The sequence below is a fragment of the Hyperoodon ampullatus genome, assembly GCF_949752795.1.
Source record: "Hyperoodon ampullatus genome assembly, chromosome: 9".
Taxonomy (NCBI): Eukaryota; Metazoa; Chordata; class Mammalia; order Artiodactyla; family Ziphiidae; genus Hyperoodon; species Hyperoodon ampullatus.
In genome coordinates this window covers 108,675,512-108,700,302 of record NC_136922.1, presented here as the reverse complement: position 1 = coordinate 108,700,302, position 24,791 = coordinate 108,675,512, and the positions used below count along the sequence as shown (strand labels likewise).

At 52.4% G+C, this 24,791-nt stretch overlaps 1 protein-coding gene across 2 annotated transcripts in view; it reads right to left on the bottom strand.

Moving 5' to 3' along the window:
- Window positions 1–1,142: 1,142 nt before the first annotated feature.
- The window catches only part of DYNC2I1 (dynein 2 intermediate chain 1), a gene marked incomplete at its 5' end in the record, with an annotated part of 49,214 nt that continues 25,565 nt past the window's right edge, over window positions 1,143–24,791 (bottom strand). For both annotated transcript variants that reach the window (XM_079711699.1, XM_079711698.1), the window contains 17 exons: window positions 1,143–1,702; window positions 3,868–4,091; window positions 5,741–5,872; window positions 6,014–6,113; window positions 8,829–8,889; window positions 9,958–10,009; window positions 10,388–10,449; window positions 10,547–10,660; window positions 13,324–13,486; window positions 14,451–14,623; window positions 16,726–16,855; window positions 18,117–18,208; window positions 18,910–19,021; window positions 20,377–20,506; window positions 21,690–21,792; window positions 23,171–23,390; window positions 23,953–24,030. In XM_079711699.1, the coding sequence (XP_079567825.1) occupies window positions 1,528–1,702; window positions 3,868–4,091; window positions 5,741–5,872; window positions 6,014–6,113; window positions 8,829–8,889; window positions 9,958–10,009; window positions 10,388–10,449; window positions 10,547–10,660; window positions 13,324–13,486; window positions 14,451–14,623; window positions 16,726–16,855; window positions 18,117–18,208; window positions 18,910–19,021; window positions 20,377–20,506; window positions 21,690–21,792; window positions 23,171–23,390; window positions 23,953–24,030 (2,121 nt within the window). In that variant the 3' untranslated portion in view covers window positions 1,143–1,527. The remainder of the gene's footprint in view (window positions 1,703–3,867; window positions 4,092–5,740; window positions 5,873–6,013; window positions 6,114–8,828; window positions 8,890–9,957; window positions 10,010–10,387; window positions 10,450–10,546; window positions 10,661–13,323; window positions 13,487–14,450; window positions 14,624–16,725; window positions 16,856–18,116; window positions 18,209–18,909; window positions 19,022–20,376; window positions 20,507–21,689; window positions 21,793–23,170; window positions 23,391–23,952; window positions 24,031–24,791) is intronic.

The window sequence follows — 24,791 nt, the reverse complement described above, 5'->3', positions numbered from 1 at the left end:
CTCAGCCCAGTGGAGCTGGCCTTGCGGGAGGCTGCTGCTGACCCGGGCAGTCGAGCGGACTCCGGGGCTCCGGGGCGGGTCCCGTGTGGCGGTCCGCGCTACCAGGTCCAGGTCTCTGGGGGCAGAGGGGGGCGGGGAGCTGGATGCGGGGCTGGGGAGCGTCGCCTGCACGGGGGTCGCCCTCTCTGGCCTCTGCTTTGCATTGTTCACTTCCACCCGTTTCAGACTCTGTTGGTTCCCGGGAATTGACACGACACGACACGACAGTCTCGTTTGCTGTTTCCCGGGACCCGTCGCGCGGAAGGAGCAAAGGCCTTGGAGGGCGGGCCGCGTGTCCCGAGGACGGAGCCCATACCTGGGTGGAGGGGAACCTGGACTGGACCCGCGAGAAACCCCCGGGGAGCCGCTGGGGTGGGGGGCTGCCGTGAGGGGCTCCCACAAAGGTCACCCACGGGAGGCACCCACTGGACACCGTCCAGGTGAGCGCCCGGACCCCCGACACCGCCCGACCCCGCTTCCCCCTGCGGCGCTGGACACGAGGCATGCCGGGCGCCGGGCTCCAGTGGCGCAGGAGGCGAGTGCAGGGGGCCCGCGTGGACCCCACGGTGGGCGGTCAGGGCCCGACGCCTCCCAGCCCGCAGGTCGCGTCGCCCCGTCCTGGTCCTCGGCGGGATCTGGGCAGCGCCGCAGTTCTGAGGTGTAGGCAGGGCGCAGCGTCCTAACAGGACGATGCGAAGTTCAGGGCTTCATGAGAAACTCGGTGAACAGCGCCGGGTGCTGGCCTGCTGAGGGCGCCCCAGGCCCTGGGAGACTGACCTCTGCCTGGTCCCAGTTCTGGGGTGAAACCATCCCATCGCTGGCGAAGCAGCAGCCACATGTGGCCCAGAGAGAACAAACCTGCCCCCCACTGAACGCTCACCTGTCACTGTGTCAGTGACACTGGATGTAGGCAAAGGCCATCACCCCAGAATTCTCCTGCCCTTAAGTCCCTATAACTGTACAATTAAGAGAATTTATATATTTGCATCATCTTTAGACAAAACTAATTTTTAATAATAAAGCATAGTGCAAACGTGTCTGAACAGACATCCCAACATTACCAGCAGAAGTCCAACAAAGTATTAAAGAAACACAGGTGGGAGGTCATTTCAGCAGAGTCAGTCCTTTAATTTAAACCTGTGAATATGTCATTTTACGTATGACTAAGAAAACTGTTCATTAAATACATCTTTATTTGGATTGTTTAAAAACCTAGTAATAAATGTTACAATATTTTAGAGCTGCTCTGAAAATCAGTAGAAATACTCTTGGAAAAGAGCATCCTACCTGGCTCTCCGTTGCCTTTGAAGTTCAGTATACACTAAAATGTCTGCTGTTTCCATTCAAAAATAGTAATTTATTTATGGCATATTGAAGTGACATTCTTGAAAAATGAACTCTGGGCACACACCTTCTATCTACACTAATGTACACCCATCAGCTGTAACATCGGGGTCACCGCACGGCTTCCTCGCGGCGTCCCACCACTTACAGGGCTTCCCGCAGCAGCAGCCGCAGCCTCTGCAGCTCATCGCCCACTGGGGCCACCCACTCCCGCCGCAGGTACTGGACGTCCACGTCGCCTGAGGCTCTGGCCAGCACCAGGGCCAGGAAGCCACTGCGGGTCTTCTCTGCTTCACCCACGACAGTCATGGCCACCAGCCTGAAATCGAGAAGCACACGCTGTGTGATCCTGAGTCTCCCAATTACCCACCTTCCCAGGGGGGAGCAGGAGGAAGAGAAACGCTGAAAACATAGGAGGTTAGAGCTCCTTGACATCAGTCTGGGGATGATTTTTTGGATCTGACTCCAAAAGCAAAGGCAACAAAAGCAAACAGGTGGGACTACGAAGCAGCTTCTGCACAGCGAAAGAAACCAGAAACAAATGAAAGGGCAACCTACAGAATGGGAGAAAATATTTGCCAATCATACACCTGTTAGGGGGTTAATAACCAAAACATAAAGATCTCATACAACTCAATAGCAAAAAAACCAAGCAATCCAATTACAAAATGGGCAGAAGATCTAAATAAAAATTTTTCCGAAGAAGACACATAGATGGCCAACAGACAAGTGAAAAGATGCTCAACATCATTAATCACCAGGGAAATGCAAATCAAAACCACAATGAGCTATCACCTCACACCTGTCAGAATGGCCATCAAAAAAAAGATAAGAAATAACAAATGCTGGAGAGGGTGTGGAGAAAAGGGAGCCCTCCTGCACTGCTGGTGGGAATGTAAATTGGTACAGACACAGTGGAGAACAGTGTGGAGGTTTCTCAAGAATTAAAAATAGAGCTACCATACAATCCAGCAATTCCACTCCTGGGTATTTATCCAAAGAAAATGAAGCCACTATCTCGAAGAGATATCTGCACTCCCATGTCCACTGCAGCATTATTCACAAGAGCCAAGACATGGAAACAACCTAAGTGTCCATCAAGGGATGAATGGATAAAGAATATGTTATATATGTGTGTGTGTGTGTGTGTGTGTGTGTATATCCATATACATGTGGAATATTATTCAGCCATAAAAAAGGAAATCCATTTGTGACAATATGGATGGACCCTGAGGGCATTATGCTAAGTGAAATAAGTTAGACAGAGAAGGACAAACACTGTGTGATCTCACTTCTGTGTGAAACCCCACCTCCACCCTGCACACACACACACACAAAACAGGCTCACAGACAGAGAACAGACTGGTGGTTGCCAAAGGAAGGGGGGTGGGGCATGGACCAAACGGGTGAAGGGGTACAAGCTTCCAGTTTTAAAATGAACAAGCCATGGGACGTAGTGTACACGTGGCAACTATGGTTAATAACACTGTGTGGCATATTTGAAAGTTGATGAGAGTAAATATTAAAAGTTCTCATCACAAGACAAAACTTCTGGAACTATGTAAGGTGACAGACGTATCATAAGACAATATATGGGCTTCCCTGGTGGCGCAGTGGTTGAGAATCTGCCTGCCAATGCAGGGGACATGGGTTCGAGCCCTGGTCTGGGAAGATCCCACATGTCATGGAGCAACTAGGCCTGTGAGCCACAACTACTGAGCCTGCGCATCTGGAGCCTGTGCTCCTCAACAAGAGAGGCCGCGATAGTGAGAGGCCCGCACACCGCGATGAAGAGTGGCCCCCACTTGCCGCAACTAGAGAAAGCTCTCACACAGAAACGAAGACCCAACACTGCCAAAAATAAATAAATAAATAAATAATTAAGACCACATATAAATAAATAAAATCTTTTAAAAAAAGACAATATATACAAACTTCACATCATTATGTTGTGCACCTGAAACCAATATGTTTTACATCAATTATACCTCAATATAAATAAATAAATAAATGATAGATAACATAATTCTTTGATCCTTAGACTATTTTGGACTAAATATGAAACAAACACACTTTAAAGTGTTTTTTTTGTTTTTTGGTTTTTTTTTTGCGGTATGTGGGCCTCTCACTGTTGTGGCCTCTCCCGTTGCGGAGCACAGGCTCTGGACGTGCAGGCTCAATGGCCATGGCTCACGGGCCAGCCGCTCCGTGGCATGTGGGATCTTCCCAGACCGGGGCACGAACCCGTGTCCCCTGCATCGGCAGGTGGACTCTCAACCACTGCGCCACCAGGGAAGCCCCTAAAGTGGTTTTTTAAGATCTTACTCAAATATATAAATATAAAACTAATATTTAAATTTAAATATAAATAACCATATTTTAAAGTGTGGTGGCCTTATACATAAATTAAGCAACAAAGACCATCAGTGATGCTTCTGCAAAAAGTCACCGGGGAGGGCTCATCCTGAGTTTCATCAGACTTACCTGTCCGGATAGACGGGCTGTTTGGCGACAGGACCCAAATCGCTCTCCAGGAGGTCCCAAATATACACACAGGATGTGTCGTCCTGGACCAGGAACACAGCCGGTCTCGTCGAGGACCACTGCAGGCCAATGACGGCGCGGCCGTGGGTGCTCTTGTCCCACTGCAGGAGCGGGTGCTCGGCCGTCAGCTGGTGCAGCCTGATGCTCCCGTCAGAACAGCCGGCCTGGGGGAGGCGGGGAAACCTTATCACAGTTCTTTTCTCTTTTTTACTCAAGCTCAGTAGCCAAGGAAAATTTTCAGGACATCCGCTTTTTTTGTTGTACAGCAAAAATATTTGGTTTATATCTTGTTTTCCAAACATAAAATTGTAACATTAAATCTTGTCCTCACAAAGCACAAAGGCGAGCGTTTGGAGATTCTGATACACTTTGTACCCCCTGCCCCTCCCCAGAAGGGCTGAATTCAGTGAACATATAAAGAGGTGTTTGTGTTTAACAAAGCTGAATATTGCTGACTCAAGCATAGGACATTAAGATTGGTAAGACTGACGTCTTTTCTAAAACAATCACATACGTTTGCACATATAATATGGCTTTACATTCCTTTTGGATTGAAATTTCCATAAAACAAAACTCAGCTGGCCTAGTAAAAAACTAAATTTTTAGCCTAGGAAAAGGAAACTTAATTCCTTTTTACTCAATATATTTAATTCTTCACATATTTAATCTTTCAAAAAAAGCAGAGGCAAGATATAGCAATCACGAAAGCTTCTAAAGTAAATGAATAGATTTATGCATAATAGAGCCAGGTGCCCACTGTCGGGAGGGTGGAGGGGACCCCGGGCCAGCCGGGGACTAGGGTGTGCGTGCGACGCCGGGTGGGTGGTGCGTAGATGGAGACCAGAGGAGATCTCGATGTCGTGTCCTGTACACAAGCACTTCTGACTGCCCAGGTCTTGGTTTCTAGGTAATTTTCTCCTAACAGGAGCCAGGACTCCTTGGAGTAATGGCTGATCCCGAGGGTTCCTGTGCCAGAAAGCAAAGAGGGGCTCCCGGAATGATGTCAGAACCACCTCCGGGGACCCCCGGGACCATCTGAGCAGCGGAATAAATGCAGGCAGCGAATCTGAGACGCACTGAAGACAGTGAAAAGCCTCGTGCCCACGTTTACACAAGAAATACACACGGAAGAAAGGCAGTCTTCTGACCAGCGACAGCTCCCATGGAATTAACGACAGGGCGACAGAACCCGCCTGGTAACCGACACGGTGGGTGAGAAACAGCAGCAGCTCAGGGTCTGTGCGTCTTCCACCAGGCCCTGGCTGATCAGACAGGGAAGGAGGGGCCCCACGGTCAGGAAAGGCCTGCATCTAATCGTGAGGAGACGTCCCCAGACTCCACAGGGGACGTCCAGGCCCTCTGTGCGATGCTGAGGCCGGTCCCAGTGAAGGCGGTGAGCAGCCACAGTGACTGAACGGGACGCGTGGCCTGGGCCACGACGCTGCTCACAAAGGACAGTCGGGATAGTCGTGGGCTTGCACTCAGACCTGCAGAGAGCAGGACTGACTGGGGCTGGCCTGGGCTACAGAAGACCAACACCCAGCCCCTGGGGTGGAGCGTCCTGGCCACGGCAAGTGTGTCACTGCACGCTCAGGATGGTGGGGGCGAGGGGAACGCTCTGTGCCGTCCTCGTAACTTTTCTACAAGTCGAAAATGACATCAGAATAAAACGTCTGAAGAAGATCCAGACAGCAGCCTCATGGAATGAGCTGTGCTGAGCACACGCATGGGACTTCAGGAGACCAGACCCGAGTGCTGTAGACCCCAGCAGACGCTGCAAAAGAATCGGTGCTTAAAAAACAGGCATTCTTACCAGGAATACTGGTTCTCCAAACGGTGAAAAGTCAATCACGTTCACCTTCACCGGCCTCACGCCCTGCTGCTGGGGCCTGAACAACCTGGGAGAGACTCTCACGTCTTGTCTGGTGCCATGGCTGATGAGGCCCTGGAAGGGAGAGGAAGGAGGGAACCAGGCAGGGTAAAGCTCTTATTCTTGAAACAATTTAATCAACATTCTGATTAAAGCGAACAGTAAGTTTATCTCCAACAAAAATACTTACAGAATGAAATCTAGACCATTACTCACCATGTCTGTGCCAACAACAAAGCGATTAGGGTCTGAAGGCAGAAATTTAATGTTCAGTGTTTGTGTGGACCCCCAAAATTCATAACCTTTATGGGAAAGTCTGGAAAACAGCAAAGATGAACAGATGGGCAGTCTTGAAACTGTCAGGGCGGAGGCGACACTTAACACCGTCACCTGCCATCTGCCACTGGACGCGCTTCTAGTTCCTTTTCCCTTCGGTTACCATGCTCTGGACAGTTCCTTCAGCCCATCCTCTTGCTCACTCATTCTTTCTTCTACTGTCTAATCCACTCTTTCATTCACAGACTTAAATTTCAGAGACAACAGCTCCATTTCGAGAAGTCTTTCTGATCGCACAATTCTCTCTTGTACCCTGGTGGGTGTCCCTCACACAGCAGCGTCCGTGACCCCCACCATGAGCCTGGCCGTGGACGTGCCCGTCCGCAGGCAGCTGTCCCGGTGCTGACAGCCCCGGGCACTGGTCTGCCCCACACTCACTCCTCAGCTGCGAACCCCTGACCGCACCCCGACTCGGCTTCTGGGATTCTCCCACTGGAGGGGCAGTGCGACCCAGGGTCCCGGGCAGGGGTCAGCTCCAGCTCGCTGCCCAGCAGGCCTGACACGTCCCTGGTCCCCACGGGAGCCAGCTCCCAGCCCCACCACCACCCAAAAGCCTGCAGGCTGACTTCAAGCTCCACCCTTATTCTGGCACTTTCCTCTCTTTTTTAAAAGACTGTATTTAGTGTGTTGTTGGTTTTCTACCTTGCACAGTGTTTGTATTGTAACAACCAGGGGGCCCAGGGCTGCTCCTGCCACGCTGCCCCGGTCCCGGGTCGGGGATCTGGCCCCTCAGTCTCTCCCCTCTCTTATTACCTCCGGCCGAGATCCCCGCCTCGGGGCCCGCTGCCCTGGTCACCTCCATGCTGGGCCGACCAGGTCCCGCCCTTCCCACCCCCAGGCCCCCTCCTCCCTCCTGGTCCTCAGCTGCACGGTGCCCCTCAGCTGAGCTGGACACCTGGGCGAGAGGCAGGCTCTCCCTGGTTCCTGGAACCAGCCGGCCACCAGGTGTGCTCAGTCCCACCCCTGACTGAGCCCGGCCCTCCGTCCCCATGAGTGCGGCCTGGTTCAGACTCTCATCTCGGATCTCGATCCACCCCCACGGCAGCTCCCGAAGCTCTCCCCGAGTCCCCTCCTCTGTTCCAAGCTTACACTGTTGCCAAGTTCATGGTTCTAAACCGCAAACAAGACACACCCCTCCTTACGCAGAGATCCGAGATGAGTCCCCGTCACCCTCGAGAGAACTGTCTGAACCCTCGGCGCAGCAGACCCTCCTGAGGGTCAGGCCACCGACTCTACCCCTCTCCTGACAGCAATCCTACTCGAAGGTCTGAAACCGTCAGCGTCTTCATGCGTCTGGGCTCCCTCTGCCCGGCGCAGGCTCCCTGACTCTCATCCCACCCCCGTCCCACAGCCGTTCCTCCTCCGAGCCCACACTCTGCGGGGCTCCCCCCAGCACTTCACCCGTGTGCCGAGCCACGGGGATGAGGAGACGTGCCACCAGGCCACTCTCAGGGGAGGCCTTGCTGCCCCAGGGGTCAGGGGCACTTCACCCAAGGTCCCCCTCCTCCCCGGAATGCCCGAGTTCAGGAAGGGAGGCTCAGGTCTGGCAGGGGTGCTCTGGAGAGCCGCTCCTGCTCTGAGCCCCCGGGCCAGGCAGCTGCCGGGGGGCCTGCCTCTCAGCCCAGCCCCCTCACCGCCACCCCTGCCAGCCTCCCTCTGCCAGAGGCCGACCCCAAGGCTGCAGCGGCTATTGGTCACTTGTCTGCACTTCAGGGCCCTCCCTGAGGGAAGAGGCACCACGAGGCAGCCGGTAGAACACACACCACTCGGCAAGTGTGCAGATACGGTCTGGACAGATGTTTGTTACACCCGGACCTGGGGGAGGCACTGCCAGCATTTAGCGGGGAAAACCTAACATCAGCTACAGGTGACACTTTCCTTTAAAGAGCGTATAGTTAGGTACAGGAGAAATTTATAGTTAAAAGATAAATGCAATGCACAGTATGAAGTGATACGGCCATAATGGAGACGAGAATGGTCTCACAGAAATTCAGTGAGCGGTCAGGGGGCCACCCGTGGTGGGGTCTGCAGTGTATTAGATGAGTTTTTTCAAACATAACTCACTCCTTGTCATAATTATACTGAAATCAACGGCAGGTGATTTACAATCATGAAGCATGTATGAATTCATTGATACAACCCAGAAGTGTTCTGTCTGATGAGGAAAAGTCAGGCTAATATCAAAGCGTTTTCCAGGGTAAATCACAGGCTGATAGCTAGGCCCTGACTGCGGTGAAAAGATGAGAAAAGACATCTTCAGGAGATAAAACTAACGTGAAATATATAAATACCACAAACAATATTCATATATCTAAGATTTTTACATCATATTAAGTTATTTGAGTTAAAACAGAAACCTAATTTCTGAATAAAACTTTCATACCAATGTTTGTAGTTCCTGAAACTTGTCTATTTAACTTCAGGGTTGTATTAAAACTGGATGAAAAAGAGTCAAATCGACCAATTCATAAGATAGAAAATACTTTAATCAAAGAAAAATGTTAGCTCTATACCTGGCAATTGCATTTATTACTTTGATTCATTAATAATAAACTAAGTAGCAAATAAACTATTTAGCAAAAATACAATGGGAGAAAGGGTTCTTCAGTGCCAGCGTGGCCGTGCCTTATTACCTGACGCTATTTCCTCCTGTGGGAAACAGGGCTTTGTGAGCAGGGATGCGGCTCAGACCTACCTGTCGCGCAGCTGAATCGCGACGCTGTGCACCAGCTTTATCCTCCCTCCAGGGAGTAAACCTGCAAACAGAGAAACCGGAAGTAAATGCACCTCTTAATATAAGTTAACCAAAATCCAATTACATTTGCCTGGAATTATTTTTCATTGCTTAAATATCTGTGTTAGGAAATAATATAACAATGCAGATTGATGAAGAGTGTCCCGTCCCTCACGCAGGGGAGGTTCCTGCAATTGCCTTAGGATATGAATTAAGAATTTGCAGTTCAGGGCCTTAGGGGAAGAGGGTTGGTGGAATCAATATCAAAAAGCCTTTACATTTTTTGATTTGATTTGATTTAAAAAGGGAAGTACACTTAAGCAAAAAAAGAAAAAAATCAATATTTAACAAACCTCCCACCCCCCACAGAAACCCTCTCCTGTAAACGTCCTCCCGGGCCGGTTTCGGTTCCCCATGCAGGTGGGGAGGCCCCCTCCGGCCCCTCCAGCCCCGTCCTGCCCCGCCCGATGCCCCACACCCACAGCAGCCCCGGCTCCCAGGGAGCAGAGCGGATGCTGCAGGAAGACGAGGCGGAGAAGAGAGGCCCCTCAGGACGGCTTCCACCGCGTCCTTTCTCCAGGAGAGGGGGGTCCACAGCACCGGCCCCTCCTCATTTCAAGAAGTCACAGTGACTCTGGTCCTACTTTCTGGCTGGCTCTAGGGGGGTGCCCCCGGCCCAGACAAGGTGAAGGGGCCGGTCATTAAAGAAGCGGCTGGAGCTGCTGAGGAAGTGCAGGCGGGCGGCCCCTCGGTGCCCCAGCCCAGGGCATCGGGACAGCAAACTGCCGGCCGCAGAGCACCCCGACCCCCGGTGGCTCCAGTCTCAGAGTTCTTGGGGGTCACACACACCCAGGCCTTAGACACCGAGTCTCGGGGACGCCCTCAGGGGGCACAGAGCAGACGACACGCATGGGCCTCCTGTGACAAGGGCGTCAGGGGCCTTTTCAACAGCCGACAGGTTATAAAATACACAACTTAATCTTCATTTTCCATGCAGCTAATTACTGATTCTTCAAAGCGGTTATCGGTATTTTAATCTTTACTGATTTTAGCAACCGTTGATTAAACTCAGTTTTTAGTTAATAGTTACCTAAGTCACTTATTGCACCTGCAGTATCTGCCTTTGCTAATTCAACCACCACCTGAAATAGAACACTGAAGATAAATATCAGCACGTGTAATAATCGTGAAACAGTCTAAGCAAAGCGTCGCTCTAATTAAGGCACTAAAAATTTAATTCCTCCAGAAGAAAGACTAGCGTTTAAAAGTTATAAATCGCCGCCTTCGACCTGTTTCTCTACACTCTGTGACCGGTCAATGCCCTGTGCATCCTCCGGCCCTGACACTGCTCCCCTTTCACTCCCACAGGCATTCCCAGCAAGCCCGTCTTGTCCTGGCTTCCCCGCCATAGCTGACTGCATGGTCGCCCCTGCTCTGCACGCATCTCCCCCTGCCACCCCGACCACAGACCACCGACCACCACGCAAACCCTGGGGCGAGCGCTTGCGTGTCCGACTCACCCACACGTTGAGAACCCCGCTCTCGTCCAAGGAAGCGACGTGGAAGGACAAGCCTGCTGGCTCTAGTGAAGACAGAACCGGGGAAGGACCGGCTCATAACCAGAAAACCACATCTCACAACTTGAGCTCAGGATTTTATGGGAGTGGAGGGTCACGTACCTTCTTGAGTAGAAAAAGGTGAAAGCACACAGCTCTGTCTTTTGCAGACAGACCCTGAGATGGGTTCTATCGCCTGGAGTGGGCTGCGGTGGTTTACAGACGTCAGGACACCATCTGGGGGTGAAAAGCACATGCACCACAGGCACGTAGTGAGCCGTGGAGTACAGTTAACGTTGTGCAGGGACAGGCACATCTTCCCAAAGCACGAGGCCACGTGGACCACGGTGAAAGGACACGTGCCACGGCTCTCAGCGTCACCGAGGAGCAGAGGCCACAGACCGCGTCACACCTGTGAGAAGAGAGGCGGCCCTGGGTCTGCACGGCGGCAGGTTCAAGGATGGACAGGGCGGGGGGGCTCTCCACGGCGAGGGGGGGTCACAGAGACAGCGCAGAAGCTGGGGCCTCCCGGCTGCGGGGGAGCGGGGGGCTCACGGCCAGAGCGGCACAGGGAACGGGGAGTAGGGAGACTGGGAGCTGCAGGCTCACCCCCCACCAAGAGCAGCACCTTTGAAGAAACGACACCTCACAGTCCAATGGAACAGAGCTCCTCTGACCTGGCATATCCACCTACAAAATGTCCAGGAGTAGAAAAGAACAGACAAACTCCACACAAAGCTACCGAGGGAACTCGAGAGAAAATGCAAATGAAAGCATTTCAACCCATGAAAATTCCCCCTCCAAAAAACAAGCGTGAGACAGAAGACCAAAATCCAACACTCCAAACTACATCACATCTCTTCAAAAATACGTCTGGAAATGTGTTTAAAGCACATAAACAAACAAAAACATCTGAAATCAGAAATCCAGAACAAAAATGGATTAAAAAACATCAAGAAAGAAAATGAGAGTTAGGGCTGAACTCAGGAAAGAAACTGAAGAAAAAGACAAAACGGTCTCAGGAATGAAGAATAAGTGACAGGGGTTCAGATTCAGTGAACGTGAGGGAGGCCAGCTGAGGAAGGGGTGGCCTCTGGGCCTGAGGTTACTGAGGCTTTGAAGGTTTGAATGGCAAAAGGAAATGAAGGCAGCATGTTAATGGAGTAATTAAGTTTAAAAACTTAAGAGTTTTAGTGTTTTGAACACGGTGGTGAATTCAAAGGTTAATTAGTAATATGAGCAGCACTTAGAAAATGCACATTCTTAAAAGATATCTTTTCTAACAGCATCCAACCCATAAGGTACCTATAAACTCATACGTTCTCAATAGTGGCAATTTCACCCCCAAAGGGGCAAAAATTGGTTGTTGGGAGACAAAAGAAACCTTGCCTTTTATGTATAAAACACAGATGTACTCCGAGAACGTATAGAGCTATGCAGGATACGTGCGGTGCCCCAGGCAGGGGCGATCAGGCTACCTGGTGAAGAGAAGGAGGCACACCCGACACGCCTGACACAGGACTGTGTCCAGAGCACACGAGGCCTCGAACAACGCTCCAGTAAGAAGCAACAAATCAATTTACAAATGCGTGAAAGACCTAAACACACCCCACTGAAGACAGACAGCAAATAAGCATCTGGAGACGCTCCGCATCCCATGTCCTCAGGGAAACACAAAATAAAACCCCGAGACACACCAGCACCCACCAGAAGGGCAGGAAGTCTGCCGGCTCCGCTGGCGAGGACGTGCAGCCTGTGGCGCCTGGGGTGCAGGCTCCAGTCCTGACCGCCAGCCATGGGAATTAACCAGGAGCCTGCCCACCAGCGGGCGCAAAAACCCACGTGGTGCCCAGCAGAGGACCCTGCCCAGAGAAGGAGGGGTGACGTTCTGAGCCGCACACAGCCGTGAGCGCAGGCACGTCTCCCGAAGGGACGGAGGCCAGGCTCGGAGGTCTGGGCCCCGCAGGGTCCCAGCACTTGCCTTCGGAGAAGGTAAAACTACAGAGAAAACGCCGATCCTGGGACTCGTGAAGACGGGGAGACGCAAAGCCAGCTGTGGTGGTGGTGGTGGGGGGGTCCCTGGGCAGGAACAGGGAGAAGGATGGTGAGAGACAGTCAGGTCTGAGCGCAGGCCCTGCCCCAAGGTCGGTGTGCTCATGGACGAGCCTCCCAGCCCTGAGCGCTGGCAGGTGGGCAGAGACGGGTGCTGAACAGGTCACGTCCACAAAGCACTGAGAGAAAACTCTAGAACACAAGTGCCTACCCAGGGTTGGGGCGGGGTGGGGTGGTGGTCGTGCTTGTCCTTGTTTGTGGTTGTGGTTATGGTTGTGATTGGCGGTGGTTGGAATTGTGGTTGTGGTTGGTTGTGGTTGTAGTTGGTTATGGTTGTGGTTATGGCTGTAGTTGGCTATGGTTGTAACCGGTTGTGGTTATGGTTGTGATTGGCTGCGGTTGGAATTGTAATTGTGGTTGTGGTTGTGGGTGGTTGTGGCAGCAACCGCATGGCATGAAGTATTCACAGGAGTCTAACTAGGGGTCCTGGCAGCTCCAGTGGTTCTGGTTCCTTTTGACCCCCGAGAGGCCACTACTTCTCTCCTTCAGCCTCCAGTGGGGCTGTCTGAGCCACAGGAGCGCACACAGCAACACACCTCAGACTGGTTTAAAACTGGGCGTCATCTCACTGAGGACCTGAAGTCCCCAGAGTTATTAACAGGACGGAGCACTCCCATCACCCCTGCCGCTGCCTGAGCAGCTGCCGGAAGGAGGCCGTTTCTCCTGTTTATCACAGGTCTCTTTTGCTCTTAGGTCAGCGCTGTCCTCTGGGATGACCTACATGAACGATGCAAAGGGATTTCACGGCTGCTCCGGAAGACCCTGGGCTGGCGGGCAGTGTCACTGACCGGTGGAAAAGGTTGCGGTCCTGAACGTCCAGAAGCACCCACTCAGCTTCACGTAATGATGGATCCTGGCATCTTCCCTCAGATCCCACACGACCACCGAGCCGTGCACGGTCCCAGCAAACAGCAAGAAGGCTTTAAAGGGGCTAAAGCAGCAGCAAGTGACCTAGAAAGATGCACAGAAAGCCGGGGGCTGACAAGTGGAGGCACCGGTGCCCATGGACCTTCCACCTGGAAGCCAAGGGCGCCTGCGTGTCGCCTCCCTGGGTGACGGGAGGGATGGCGGCTGCGGGGCGTGGCCACGGTGCCTCCATTCAGCCCCATCAGGTGGCCCAGAAGGGCTGAGCCCTCCTGCCATTTTATTTACATCCTGCATCACAGTAAGTTGTTATTTTCAAGCCCCCAAAACTGATACCCATAAAAGTTATCCTTCTCCACAGCTTTGGAGGAAATCAACGACTTTGAGGTCAAGGCGCACATGACTAGAAACACACGCGTAAAAGGGCAGCTCTGGGGCTTCCCTGGTGGCGCAGTGGTTGAGAGTCCACCTGCCGATGCAGGGGACACGGGTTCGTGCCCCGGTCTGGGAAGATCCCACATGCCGCGGAGCGGCTGGGCCCGTGAGCCATGGCCACTGAGCCTGTGCTCCGGAGCCTGTGCTCCGCAAGGGGAGAGGCCACAACAGTGAGAGGCCCGCCTACCGCAAAAAAAAATAAAAAAATAAATAAAAGGGCAGCTCTCCCACTGTATCCGCGTGGTCATCACACCACAGCCCCGCTAACCAGGGGCAGGAAACGCACGAGGCCAAGGACTTGGAAAATCTCAGGCACATTAAGAAAGCTCTACAATATCCGGACCAAGTGGAGCAAGCCGGGAAGCACACTTCTGGGATCCCAGGGGTGCCAGAGCCAATGTTTCCATTAAGTCACAGCCACGATAGTGCTGAATGCCAGGGACCGAGAGGCTGCGGTAACCTGGCCCCTCCGTTGAGCTGGTCCTTTCAACTAGGAGTTTCTGCACCTCGTCACCCTGCACACAGCTGGGGCGGCAGGGACAGAAAGCAGTGGCCTTGGACGCCCTCCTGGTGCCTGCCGTCTGCTAGTAACACCCACAGCTCTCCCAGGCTATACCTTCGACTCGCATATCAGGACCTTCTGGGGCCCCGACGGCTGCCAGATGTCCCACACGCAGAGCACGTATCTGCTGTCCAGCAGGGGCGCGAAGGCCTTCCCAGGTCTGCCATGCACGGACACCACCATCCGCCTCTGAACCTGAGAGGCATGCAGGTAGGATACTCTCCGGTCTGAGGATAAGACAAGAAAAATGTTTCTGGGGCCTCCCTGGTGGCGCAGTGGTTGAGAGTCCGCCTGCCGATGCAGGGGATACGGGTTCGTGCCCCGGTCTGGGAGGATCCCATATGCCGCGGAGCGGCTGGGCCCGTGAGCCATGGCTGCTGAGCCTGCGCATCCGGAGCCTGTGCTCCGCAACGGGAGAGGCCACAACAGTGAGAGGCCCGCATACCACAAAAAAAAAAAAAAAAAAAAAAAAAAAAAAAAAAAAAAAAAATGTTTCTGTATTTAGTGATCTGCCAGTGATCTGCCACGTGAAACTAACATACTTAAGATTATTCAGATACATTTCAGCTTAATGAAGAAATAAACATGGTCTTTCGAAGATGCCCACACCTGAAATCAGGGTTTTGACAAATGGCCAAGCTCGACTTGAAAACGTCCAAGTTGGCCTCGTTTGCTAGAAGCCACCCTCCTCCACGCTCGGCACAGAGCGGCCTGGGACTCCGCTGTCCATCAGCTACTCCCACGGGCCCATGGGAGCAGAGGTGACCTGGGTGGGGCATCACAGCTGCCCCATCAGTGCCTTCTCCCCCGGCAACGGGACCCTGCCTGACACCCATCTTCCTCCTGATATCTGTCCCTCAGATACACTGTCTGTTCCCCTCGTTGAGTCCACTTACAGAGGCAGGATTTCTGTCTGTCTGTCTGTCCACTGTGGCTCTGAGGCCTGGGACACTGCACACACTCCTGAGTATCGAGAAGAATGAGTGGGCCACCAGCGCTGCATGTTTCCTGGCAACGGTGGCATCGAGTGGACTCTGTGAGGGTCCCATGTCACTCCCTCGGAGCTCAGATCCAGGTAACGTGAACCAGGCCCAGGTCAAGGACACCTGCCATCCCCATCTCCTCTCCCGTTACCTCAAAACTCACTTTACTAAAACAAAACACAAGAAAAACCTCCACTCTGCCCACACTCGGAACTCAGGGGCAAGTCCCAGACAGCACCCGTGCGTCCTCTGTCTCTACCTAAGGGTTCTGGAACAAGCACGACCTGGCCCCCAGCCCCGGCTCTGTGAAACCACCATCGCTCATCAGCTCCTGGAGGAAAGCACTGCTTTAATTCCTGTTTCTTGGGCTACAGGGGGAGGTGGTGGTGTGGACAGCTGTATTTTGAATGCTATAGATGCAATGATTTATTGTTTTTCTAACAGGATAACTCTTACCTTTTAAAAACAAAAATACCCTCAAACAACATGAGGTGTTTTTTGTTTTTTGTTTTTTTTTTTTTTTTTTTGCGGTACGCGGGCCTCTCACTGTTGTGGCCTCTCCCGTTGCGGAGCACAGGCTCTGGATGCGCAGGCTCAGCGGCCATGGCTCACGGGCCCAGCCACTCCGCGGCATGTGGGATCCTCCCAGACCGGGGCACAAACCCATGTCCCCTGCATCGGCAGGCGGGCTCTCAACCACTGCACCACCCGGGAAGCCCAACATGAGTTTTTTAAATTAGCAATGCCATTTGTGCTAATGGTCAATGCAGAGGTATAGATACAAATCTAGATCTCTACAGCAGGCAGGATAGAGGAACTTCTAGAACAAGCGGCATCAATGCACCGGGTCACGCAGGCCCAGAAGCACCCGGCAGGGCTGACTGTGGGGCCCGTGCACTCCTCGCCCTTCTCCACGCAGACCAGGACCATGGTTGCCACCCAAGCCCTCACCAGCCACTTGTTTTAAAAGCAAGGAGGCGACCTGCTTAAGCAATTTACACTTGGTCATGCACACGCAGTTTGTTTTGTTTATGACCACATGCAGTTCCACTCCACCTGTGATGACACGGGCTTCACTTCGGTGGATTTTATGCTCTGTAACCACGGATCAACTTAAATCTAAGTCAGCGCTGGGCTCAGTTAACCACACGACTCCCACCTGGACGCTCCCTCACGCTGCTCCCCCCGTCCCTCTACCCGTGAGCGCCCGTCATTCCTGTGACACACGCGCTCGAGTCTGCAGAAGCTGAACCTCCGCTCCCTGTTCGGTAATCCCCCTGCTAACACAGGGTGTAGCAGTAATGGTCACTGTCTCAACGTCCGTGTTTACTTTGAGGACCGCTTACTTTGAAGGAACGGCAAGCTGGTGTTCAGCTGCGCGGAGCTATCGCTGAAACGCAGGGTGCAGTCCTGCGCCCGGGGCGTCCAGCTCGGCTCTGACGCCACCCGATCCTCCTCAAGCAGAACCGCAATCACCTTTCAAAGACACACGAGCAGTCCTTCTTCAACACTCTCAAATGGACTCATTTTACAAGATAAAACAAAGCACTACCTGATCTTACCTGTTTCTTAAAATAACTGCCTAAGTCCAGGACATCAATAAACGGACAGAAGGAAATTCCTTTCTCCTTCCCGCACAATAATAGAAACTACCCGGTAAAGTTCCATTAATGTAAACTCCAGAGCCATTATTTAACACTGGATGTCATTTTTCATAGTAAACCTTTTGCTAAAATAATGGGAGTGGGGAAAGGGACCCTCCAGCTTTTCTAGAAGAAACAGAGGCATGGAAATGCCACCTACAGCACCACGTCCTGCTCACCGGGCTGTGGTAAGGATCCAGTGTGACAGCAAATCACCGTCACTGCCCTCATGGGTCGTGGGTCACGCTCAGGACGACAATGGGGAAGAGAAAGGCGAGGTGGACTCAGGAGAGGCACCCGCTGAGAACAGACGGGACGGGGCGGGAGGCCCAGGGGTGAGATAAAGGTCTCCGACCCCCGGCCACCCCTGCTTCCTGCTCCAGCCCACCTTTCCTCCACGTCACCCGGCACCCGAGCGTGTGAACTCTCACTGAGAGCGGCTGACTTCACGTGCAAGCGTGTGAAAGCACGGTCGTATCTCGTAAAGCACAGACTCTCCGTAACGCAGCTCGGAGACCACCACCAGGCGTCCAGCATGGGGCTGAGGACAGGCTCATTCTGAATCTACATGTCAGATTCATGTGTATTATACTTAGCGGTGCTTTAGACTTGAATTCTGAGCTGACGTGGAAACAGCATGAGACAGTGAAGAAACACAAACGCCGACCTTATGCTGGATGTACTGAGAAACATTACTGATTCTGATCCTCTTCCTCCAGGGGCTCATAAGGAAACACCCATGGCGGGACCAGGACGGTGACCGTGGTTTGCTTTGACGTAATTGAGGGGTGGGTGGTGGGCCTCAAGAGGTGAAGGGCTGCAAGCTGGGACCTCTGAAGCACGCGGCGGCCACCTGCCGCCCCTTGACCTTTGTACGGACTTTGAAGATTTCCATAACCAGTTTTTAAAGTCATGAGTTTACTAGTTTCAAATACCCTAGATGTGTGCTCACCTTGCCGACTTTGTATGTCTGTTTTTTAGTCTATATTCATTTTAAATTGCAAGCAACCAACGTTACAGTACAGAATCCAAACACACAGACAGTGCCTGCAGCCACAGAAGCTGCTGGGGTCCCTGCCCAGGGCAGAGCGCACCTGGCAAGCGGCCCGGAGGAAGCTGCACAGGCGGGGCGTGTTGACCTTCGGGATGACGGCGGCGGCATCAAGGGGGCCTCTCCGCTCACTCCCTGAAAAACAGTGCACATGAAACCAGCCAGCGCGACTCTCACGGTCACGGCCGCACACGTCAAAGGGCGTAGGAGCGAACCAGGAGCCCTGGAGGGGAAGCCAGGGGGTCCCATCTCATCCTCTAGATCTCCTCCTGATTTCTCAGAAGTCTGTAAACAGAATCCTACTTAAAGCATCAGTTTATTATGTATGTGTTACGTTTAGGTGTGTTATTTTCTTAGGATGAGACTTCCCTGAGGAAAGGGAGTAACAGAGGTAATTCCTCAGAGTGAACAATCCACCAGTAAAGCAATATTTAGCACATACGTAACCGAGGAGAACCCAAGGCAAGCACAACTCTGCATAGTCCAGGGGCTTCCATCTGTCTTGATGTAACATACCTGGAAACTGTACTTAACGATGAAACTTCTCTAAGACTGAGAACAGACTACCCCACGTTAAGAGCAGAGAGTGTTCTAGAAGCCCATCTGCAAGGTGCTGGTTTGGCGTGGGGGCTCTTTCCCCTCCGTTTAGGAACAAGTGTTGTGAACCCTGATCAGGGCCCAGCCCAGGCCTCCAGCTCCGCGCAGGTGCTAAGGGTGGTGTTTGGAAGAGCTCTGGTGTTTCCACAGTCACATGGCGACAACCACACTCGAGATGGAGGAAAGAACAAGAAAGGGAGGAAACACAACTCCCAGGGTCGAGAGCAGAGGCTGGTTACCCCCAGACACGGCCGCGCCTTCCCCCGGGTGCTGGGTCCACACTTCCTGAGTCTCAACCTCTTCAGTCTGGACGTCCCTGTCCACGTTATCTTCATTATACTGAACATAAGCCTGAAAAACAAAGCTGGGCTGAATTAGCTTTGGATCTCAACCTCAGAGCCATTTCTCATTACTGAAAACAACTAACAATTTTTAAGTTAATGATAACAGTCTTCTAGTTTGTCAAAAGTAAGCATCATGGCATAAATAACCATCATGCAAAGACTGGTTGTGTCTTAAACGTTTGATAAATATGGGCCTAAATTTCAAAAGTGTTTTCAAAAAGTCACAACAAACAATTCAGCTCTGGTTTGAAAATATGATGACCTGGTCCACCAACACCCTATTCTCTTAGAACATAGCGGCTTTGCAAAACCAGACACAAATTTATTTATTTCAAAAATGTACATGCTTCAGTAAAGACAGTTGTGATACTAATAGCTTTAAGATGAGGAAAACAAGCAAAGAAGTTAGATAGTCTGTTCAAGGTCAGGGTGAGTCAGCTGCAAAGCCAGGGTTAAACAGTCAGCTTCTTAAATTTCCTCCTGTGACCTCCTCCCCAGTGAAAGATTACTGATTGATACATCCAAGAGCATGTTGATAGGTGCACTGTGGGGACAGAAGAAAAATGTCCCAGGGGATCCCTGACTCCAAGACTCCACCACGTTGGGATGTGTACTGTCACACAGTCAACAACCGGAAGTACTACAGGGAAAGACAGGGCTGTGTGGGACATACTGTAGCAATCCTGGAGGCAGAGGACACTCAGTGTAAGTCATCAGGGAGGGCTCACCTAGTTGCCTAGAGGGCAGGACAAGGACAAAGAGCAACAGGCAGGTAGATGGCAGGAGAGGCTGGGTGGCCTAAGCCAGGTAATGGAGAAAAACAGGTAGATGACAAAGGGACCTGGCAAGAAGGATCCACAGGCAGGTGTGGGGGGCCTGGGAAGGTAAGGGGGATCCACAGGCAGGTGTGGGGGGCCTGGCACAGGAAGACCTTGAGAGGAGGGTGAGGAGAATGGAACAGGCAGGAGGGATATTGAGGTGAGCCCAGTGTCTTGGGATTTGGGAGGCACTCGGTCGCTGATCCTGGAGTCCCTACATGCAGGAACATATGTGCAGGACTCGGAGGCAGTGCAGGATGCTACAGCCCCACAGGAACCCAAGCAAGTGATCCGAGCTGACTTCCCAGTGACCTTCAGTAAACCCCCCCTACTTGGGGCTGTCCTTAGGGCTTGGGAGCGATCCACATCCGTGCCCAGGAGCCTCCAGGGCGCCGAGGATGCTGGCACGACCTCCAGGTGACGAGCATGTGGTGCCTGCGTCCCTCACAACCACTCAGAGGTCTAACGCCCGGAACAAGACACAAGCCACACAAACTCCTGCCAACGCACTGTACTCGCACTTGGTAGATAACCTTGTACTCACCTGCTTGGTGTTTTTTCTCCCAAAGTTTCTGATGTACATGTCATACTCGTTCACTGGTGGGAGGTCCAGGAGGGAGAAGGTGAAGGAGAAGTCCAGGTCGATAAGCTGGAGCAGCTTTGTGCTGCGTGTCCTGGAAACGAGATGATGTGACATCAACCACGTGCAAAGGGAAGAATGGGCCGGGGGAGGGAGCCTCAGGAGGAGCTGGCGGCTCCGGCCAAGGGGCTCGTGAAGCTCTGTCTAGGTGGGAGCCTGAGATACGAACAGTCACTAAGGTGGGAACTCACGCGTGGACAGCGAGGCCCCGGGGCTGAACCCCCAACTGCGCTGTCGGCACCCTCAGACCCCCATCCCACCTGCCCGCCGCCCACCCTGCTCTGAGGGGCGGAGCCCTGGCCACTCCCGAGGGACGCGTGCAGCCAGGTGAGCTCCTGTCCATCCTCACCCCCGCCTTCATCTGATAAGACACTGGCAGAGCCATGCTGCCGCAGAGGTTGACGGCCGTGAGACCCGGGGGAGGGAAAGCCCGCTCCGCCGGTGCATCTCCCTGGCTGATCCCACTCTCTCTAAACCTACTGCGTCCATCCCAGATCCGGGTGGACTCTTGCATCTACTCCCAGACTGTATTGGGTTTAGTACAGCAGACCACGGGCTGAGATTCTGTTCTCCACTTTCATGAATCTAGGAATTTTGCAAATTTCTGAGTTCACAATCGTGCAAGCTTGGACTCTGACACCTGGTGGCCCTGGCTGCTCAAAGCTCACATCCACCTCCACCAGAGGCTAACCTGGAGCCTGCACTTCGTCGTCTACACGACTGGCCTGCGGCACCCACGGAGGACACTGACACAGGAGGCACAGCGCCCGGGCACCTGGCGGCAGAGCCAGTGTGGGACTCTTCACCCACGAATCCCCAGCTTCCTCACGCGAGAAACAGAGCGCTGGCCCTGAGTGACGCCAACCCCAGGGCAGGAGGGAGCAGCACCAGAGGCGCAGGCTGGGCCAGGCCGACCCTCTGCTCACGGGTTCTGGCCACCGGCCTCATGGGCCCCTGACTGTGACCCTGCCGCAGCCGTGACATGGGGGCTCCCAGGGCGCCCCAGAACTAACACCAATGCTAGGACCGAGCTTGTCTACAGCACTGCACACCTGCACCAGGACACAACATCTGGACACAGGGAAACGGAGCACAATGAAATCATGTGCCTGAACGCCAGCAGTGAAAACAAAACAAGAGCTAATTTTTAAGGGTACGTTGAAGAAAAGTGTATTAAAACTCCCTAATTCCTTCTGCAAAGTTCCCAACACACCTACTTTTGCTTAAGGGCCTGAGTCCGACTCTTCTGGCGGCGTGAGGCTGTTGCAAAGTCCAGGAAAATCCCACAAGCAGGGGTTTTGGAGGGGGAAACATCTGCAGCTGCACACACACAAAAAGCGTTTTCGTGACACTGAAACGTTTCTTCAAGCAAAAGAAATCAAGAGTAAACCAACTAGAAGCATGCAAACCAACTATGTCCAGTAAGGTCTTTACACATAACTAGTGTTAAACATCTTCTACAAGCATTCAAGAACCACTTCAGCTACCATCATCTAAAACTCTCAGCAACAAAGCAACACTTCCTACGCATGTGCCAATCACACTACGTTTAGAAATATTTAAGAATACATGGGTTTCCCTGGTGGTGCAGTGGTTGAGAGTCCGCCTGCCGATGCAGGAGACACGGGTTCGTGCCCCGCTCCGGGAAGATCCCACATGCCGCGGAGCAGCTGGGCCCCTGAGCCATGGCTGCTGAGCCTGCGCGTCTGGAGCCTGTGCTCCACAACGGGAGAGGCCACAGCAGTGAGAGGCCCGTGTACCGGGAAAAAAAAAAAAAAAAAGAATACATATACAAGGCAGTCCTCCACTCCCGCCCCACTCTCCCCCTCCCCCTCCAAAAGGTGTGTCCTCTGGTAAGGGAGCTGAGATGTGAATGCACAAAACAACTGAAGAACAGAGACAGATGCAACTTAATGCTGGATCAGCCACTCACTGTGGCAGAGAGAAAACAGGCAGATGCGGGCAGGGGTTCGTCAGTTCACCGGGTGCAGAGGTCGTTGGCCTGGTGACCCACCATCAACTGCCAAAAGCTCCCACCAGGACGGACAGCTCGGGCCCTCACCCTCCCATGCAGACAGCCTCCGTTGCCTCTCTCCCCCAGGGATTTCTGTGCTCCCCGTGCAGACTGACCCCCGTCTTTGTCTACACATTTATTTCAGTTGTATCTTAGTCTGTCTTCTCATTCCTCTTGGATACATGTTTGAACTCCTGCAAAGAGCGTGCCCTCTCCTGCCGTCTTACAGCTTTATCAGACCCGCCAGGCACAGCCGGATCCCAGCAGGGCACCGCCTGGAGGCCGCGAGGAGGGTGCTGACCGAGCGCCTCCTGTTTCTCATCCCTCAGGACACCTGGCACTCAGGACAGTCAGGAGCGTTTATGAAAAGAACTCTCCGACCCTTACAAGTAACCCAATCATACCCAGGTGCCAAGAACTTTTGAGCAAAATACACTTCCAATCTCCTAAAGAAAATCGCCGGGAGAGGACAGCTCCCTGGGGAACAGACCCTGTGCCGCCACGCTGCCCCTCTGACACGCCCGGGCCTCCTGCCGACCCTCACGTTCCTCTGCCAGAAAAGCAGCAGCCTGTGCAGCTGACAGACGACACGGCGCAGGGAAGGAGCAGCGCTGAGCACCTGCCGGGCGCCGTCACGGGGCGGAAGGGCTGGGAGCGACGCGGGACCAGCACGCACTCACGTACCCGGCCCCGGCCCCCTGCCACGCTCCGTCCGGCCTTGCTTCTCAAACATCTTCGAGGACAGCTCGCCGACCCATTCGTTTTCTGCGTGGATGGCTTTCTGAATCTCCTGTATCTCCCTCCTTCTGGCCGGAGGAAGCTCCTCCGCTGTCTCTCCTGATTCAGGATCATGTGCAGCATCGTCATCGTCCCCGTCACAGACCTCAAAGTCATCCTCGTAGTCCTGCAAACAGTAGCAGACGCGCACAGGACAAAGCACACAGCTTACAGCCTGAAACAGAGGTGGTCCTCAGTGTGGCTCAGGGCGACTTCTACAGCTCACAGATTTCAACATCACTGAATCACAAATCTGTACGAACTGCTGCATTTGTTTCTCTGCATCTGTATAAACTCTACAGAACTACGTACACTGAGAGCTCTGAAAGAACAATAATGTGCAAACGCCTCTGTGCTGAGAATGGGAGTGTATGTGCACATAAACATGTGTGCTACATGTATACTCCATGTAGACGTACACATATACATGAATACACACGTGCACATATACGTACACATTTGATTGCGTTTGATTGCAGTACACTAACAATAGCTTAAATAGAAAAACCACTTAATTACATCATATTGGTCAGCAGTGGTAGACATATAGCAACCTCTTTATAGGTGCCAGACCTAAATCAAACAGCTATGGAGTATTGAGAGCAATAAAAAGAGAAAAACACTATTAAGTTACTGATTTTAGAACAAATTATCTTTAAGCTGAGAAAATTTTTAATTTTTATACCTACTTCAAAATCATCTTCAAAACTGGCTGCATATTCATCAGCTCCAGCATTTTCTAAGTCAAGGTCTTCCTTTTCAATTTCCTAGAGGTAGAAATCAAACATATAATTAAAATATTCAATCATAAGTTGACTCTTGCAAATAGGTTGGGAAAATACATGTTTTCTCAGATTCACTTGATGTTGCTAATTTTAAAATGCAAATATTTATAAAACTAACATAACCTAATTACAACTCTTAAAGAAATACCCTAACTTATAAGTATAGCCAGAAAGAGAAAACAGTGAACAATCATATTCTTTTTGGGAAACCTCTATAATTCTGATAGCTAAAGAAAAAAGGTGTGGTACTTCCCTGGTGGCGCAGTAGTTAAGAATCCGCCTGCCAATGAAGGGGACAAGGGTTCGAACCCTGGTCCGGGAAGATCCCACATGCCGCAGAGCGACTAAGCCCATGCGCCACAGCTACTGAGCCTGCGCTCCAGAGCACGCGAGCCACAGCTACTGAAGTCCGTGTGCCACAACTACTGCAGCCCGTGCACCTAGAGCCTGTGCTCCACAAAAAAAGAAGCCACCGCAATGAGAAGCCCGCGCGCAGCAACGAAGACCCAACGCAGCCAAAAAAAAAAAAAACACGAAAACAAAAAACCAATGGAACAAAATTTTAAAAAGAGAAAAAGAGAGAAGGTATTATACAAATAACCCACAGACTGTCACTCAGCACTGCCTTCCCCACTGTGCCTCTCACCCACGATCACAGCCCGGCATCTGCAGTTAAGAACAGACACACGTGCTCAAGCACACGCCAGCCAGGTCCCGTGTGACCCACCACAGCTCCAGGACCA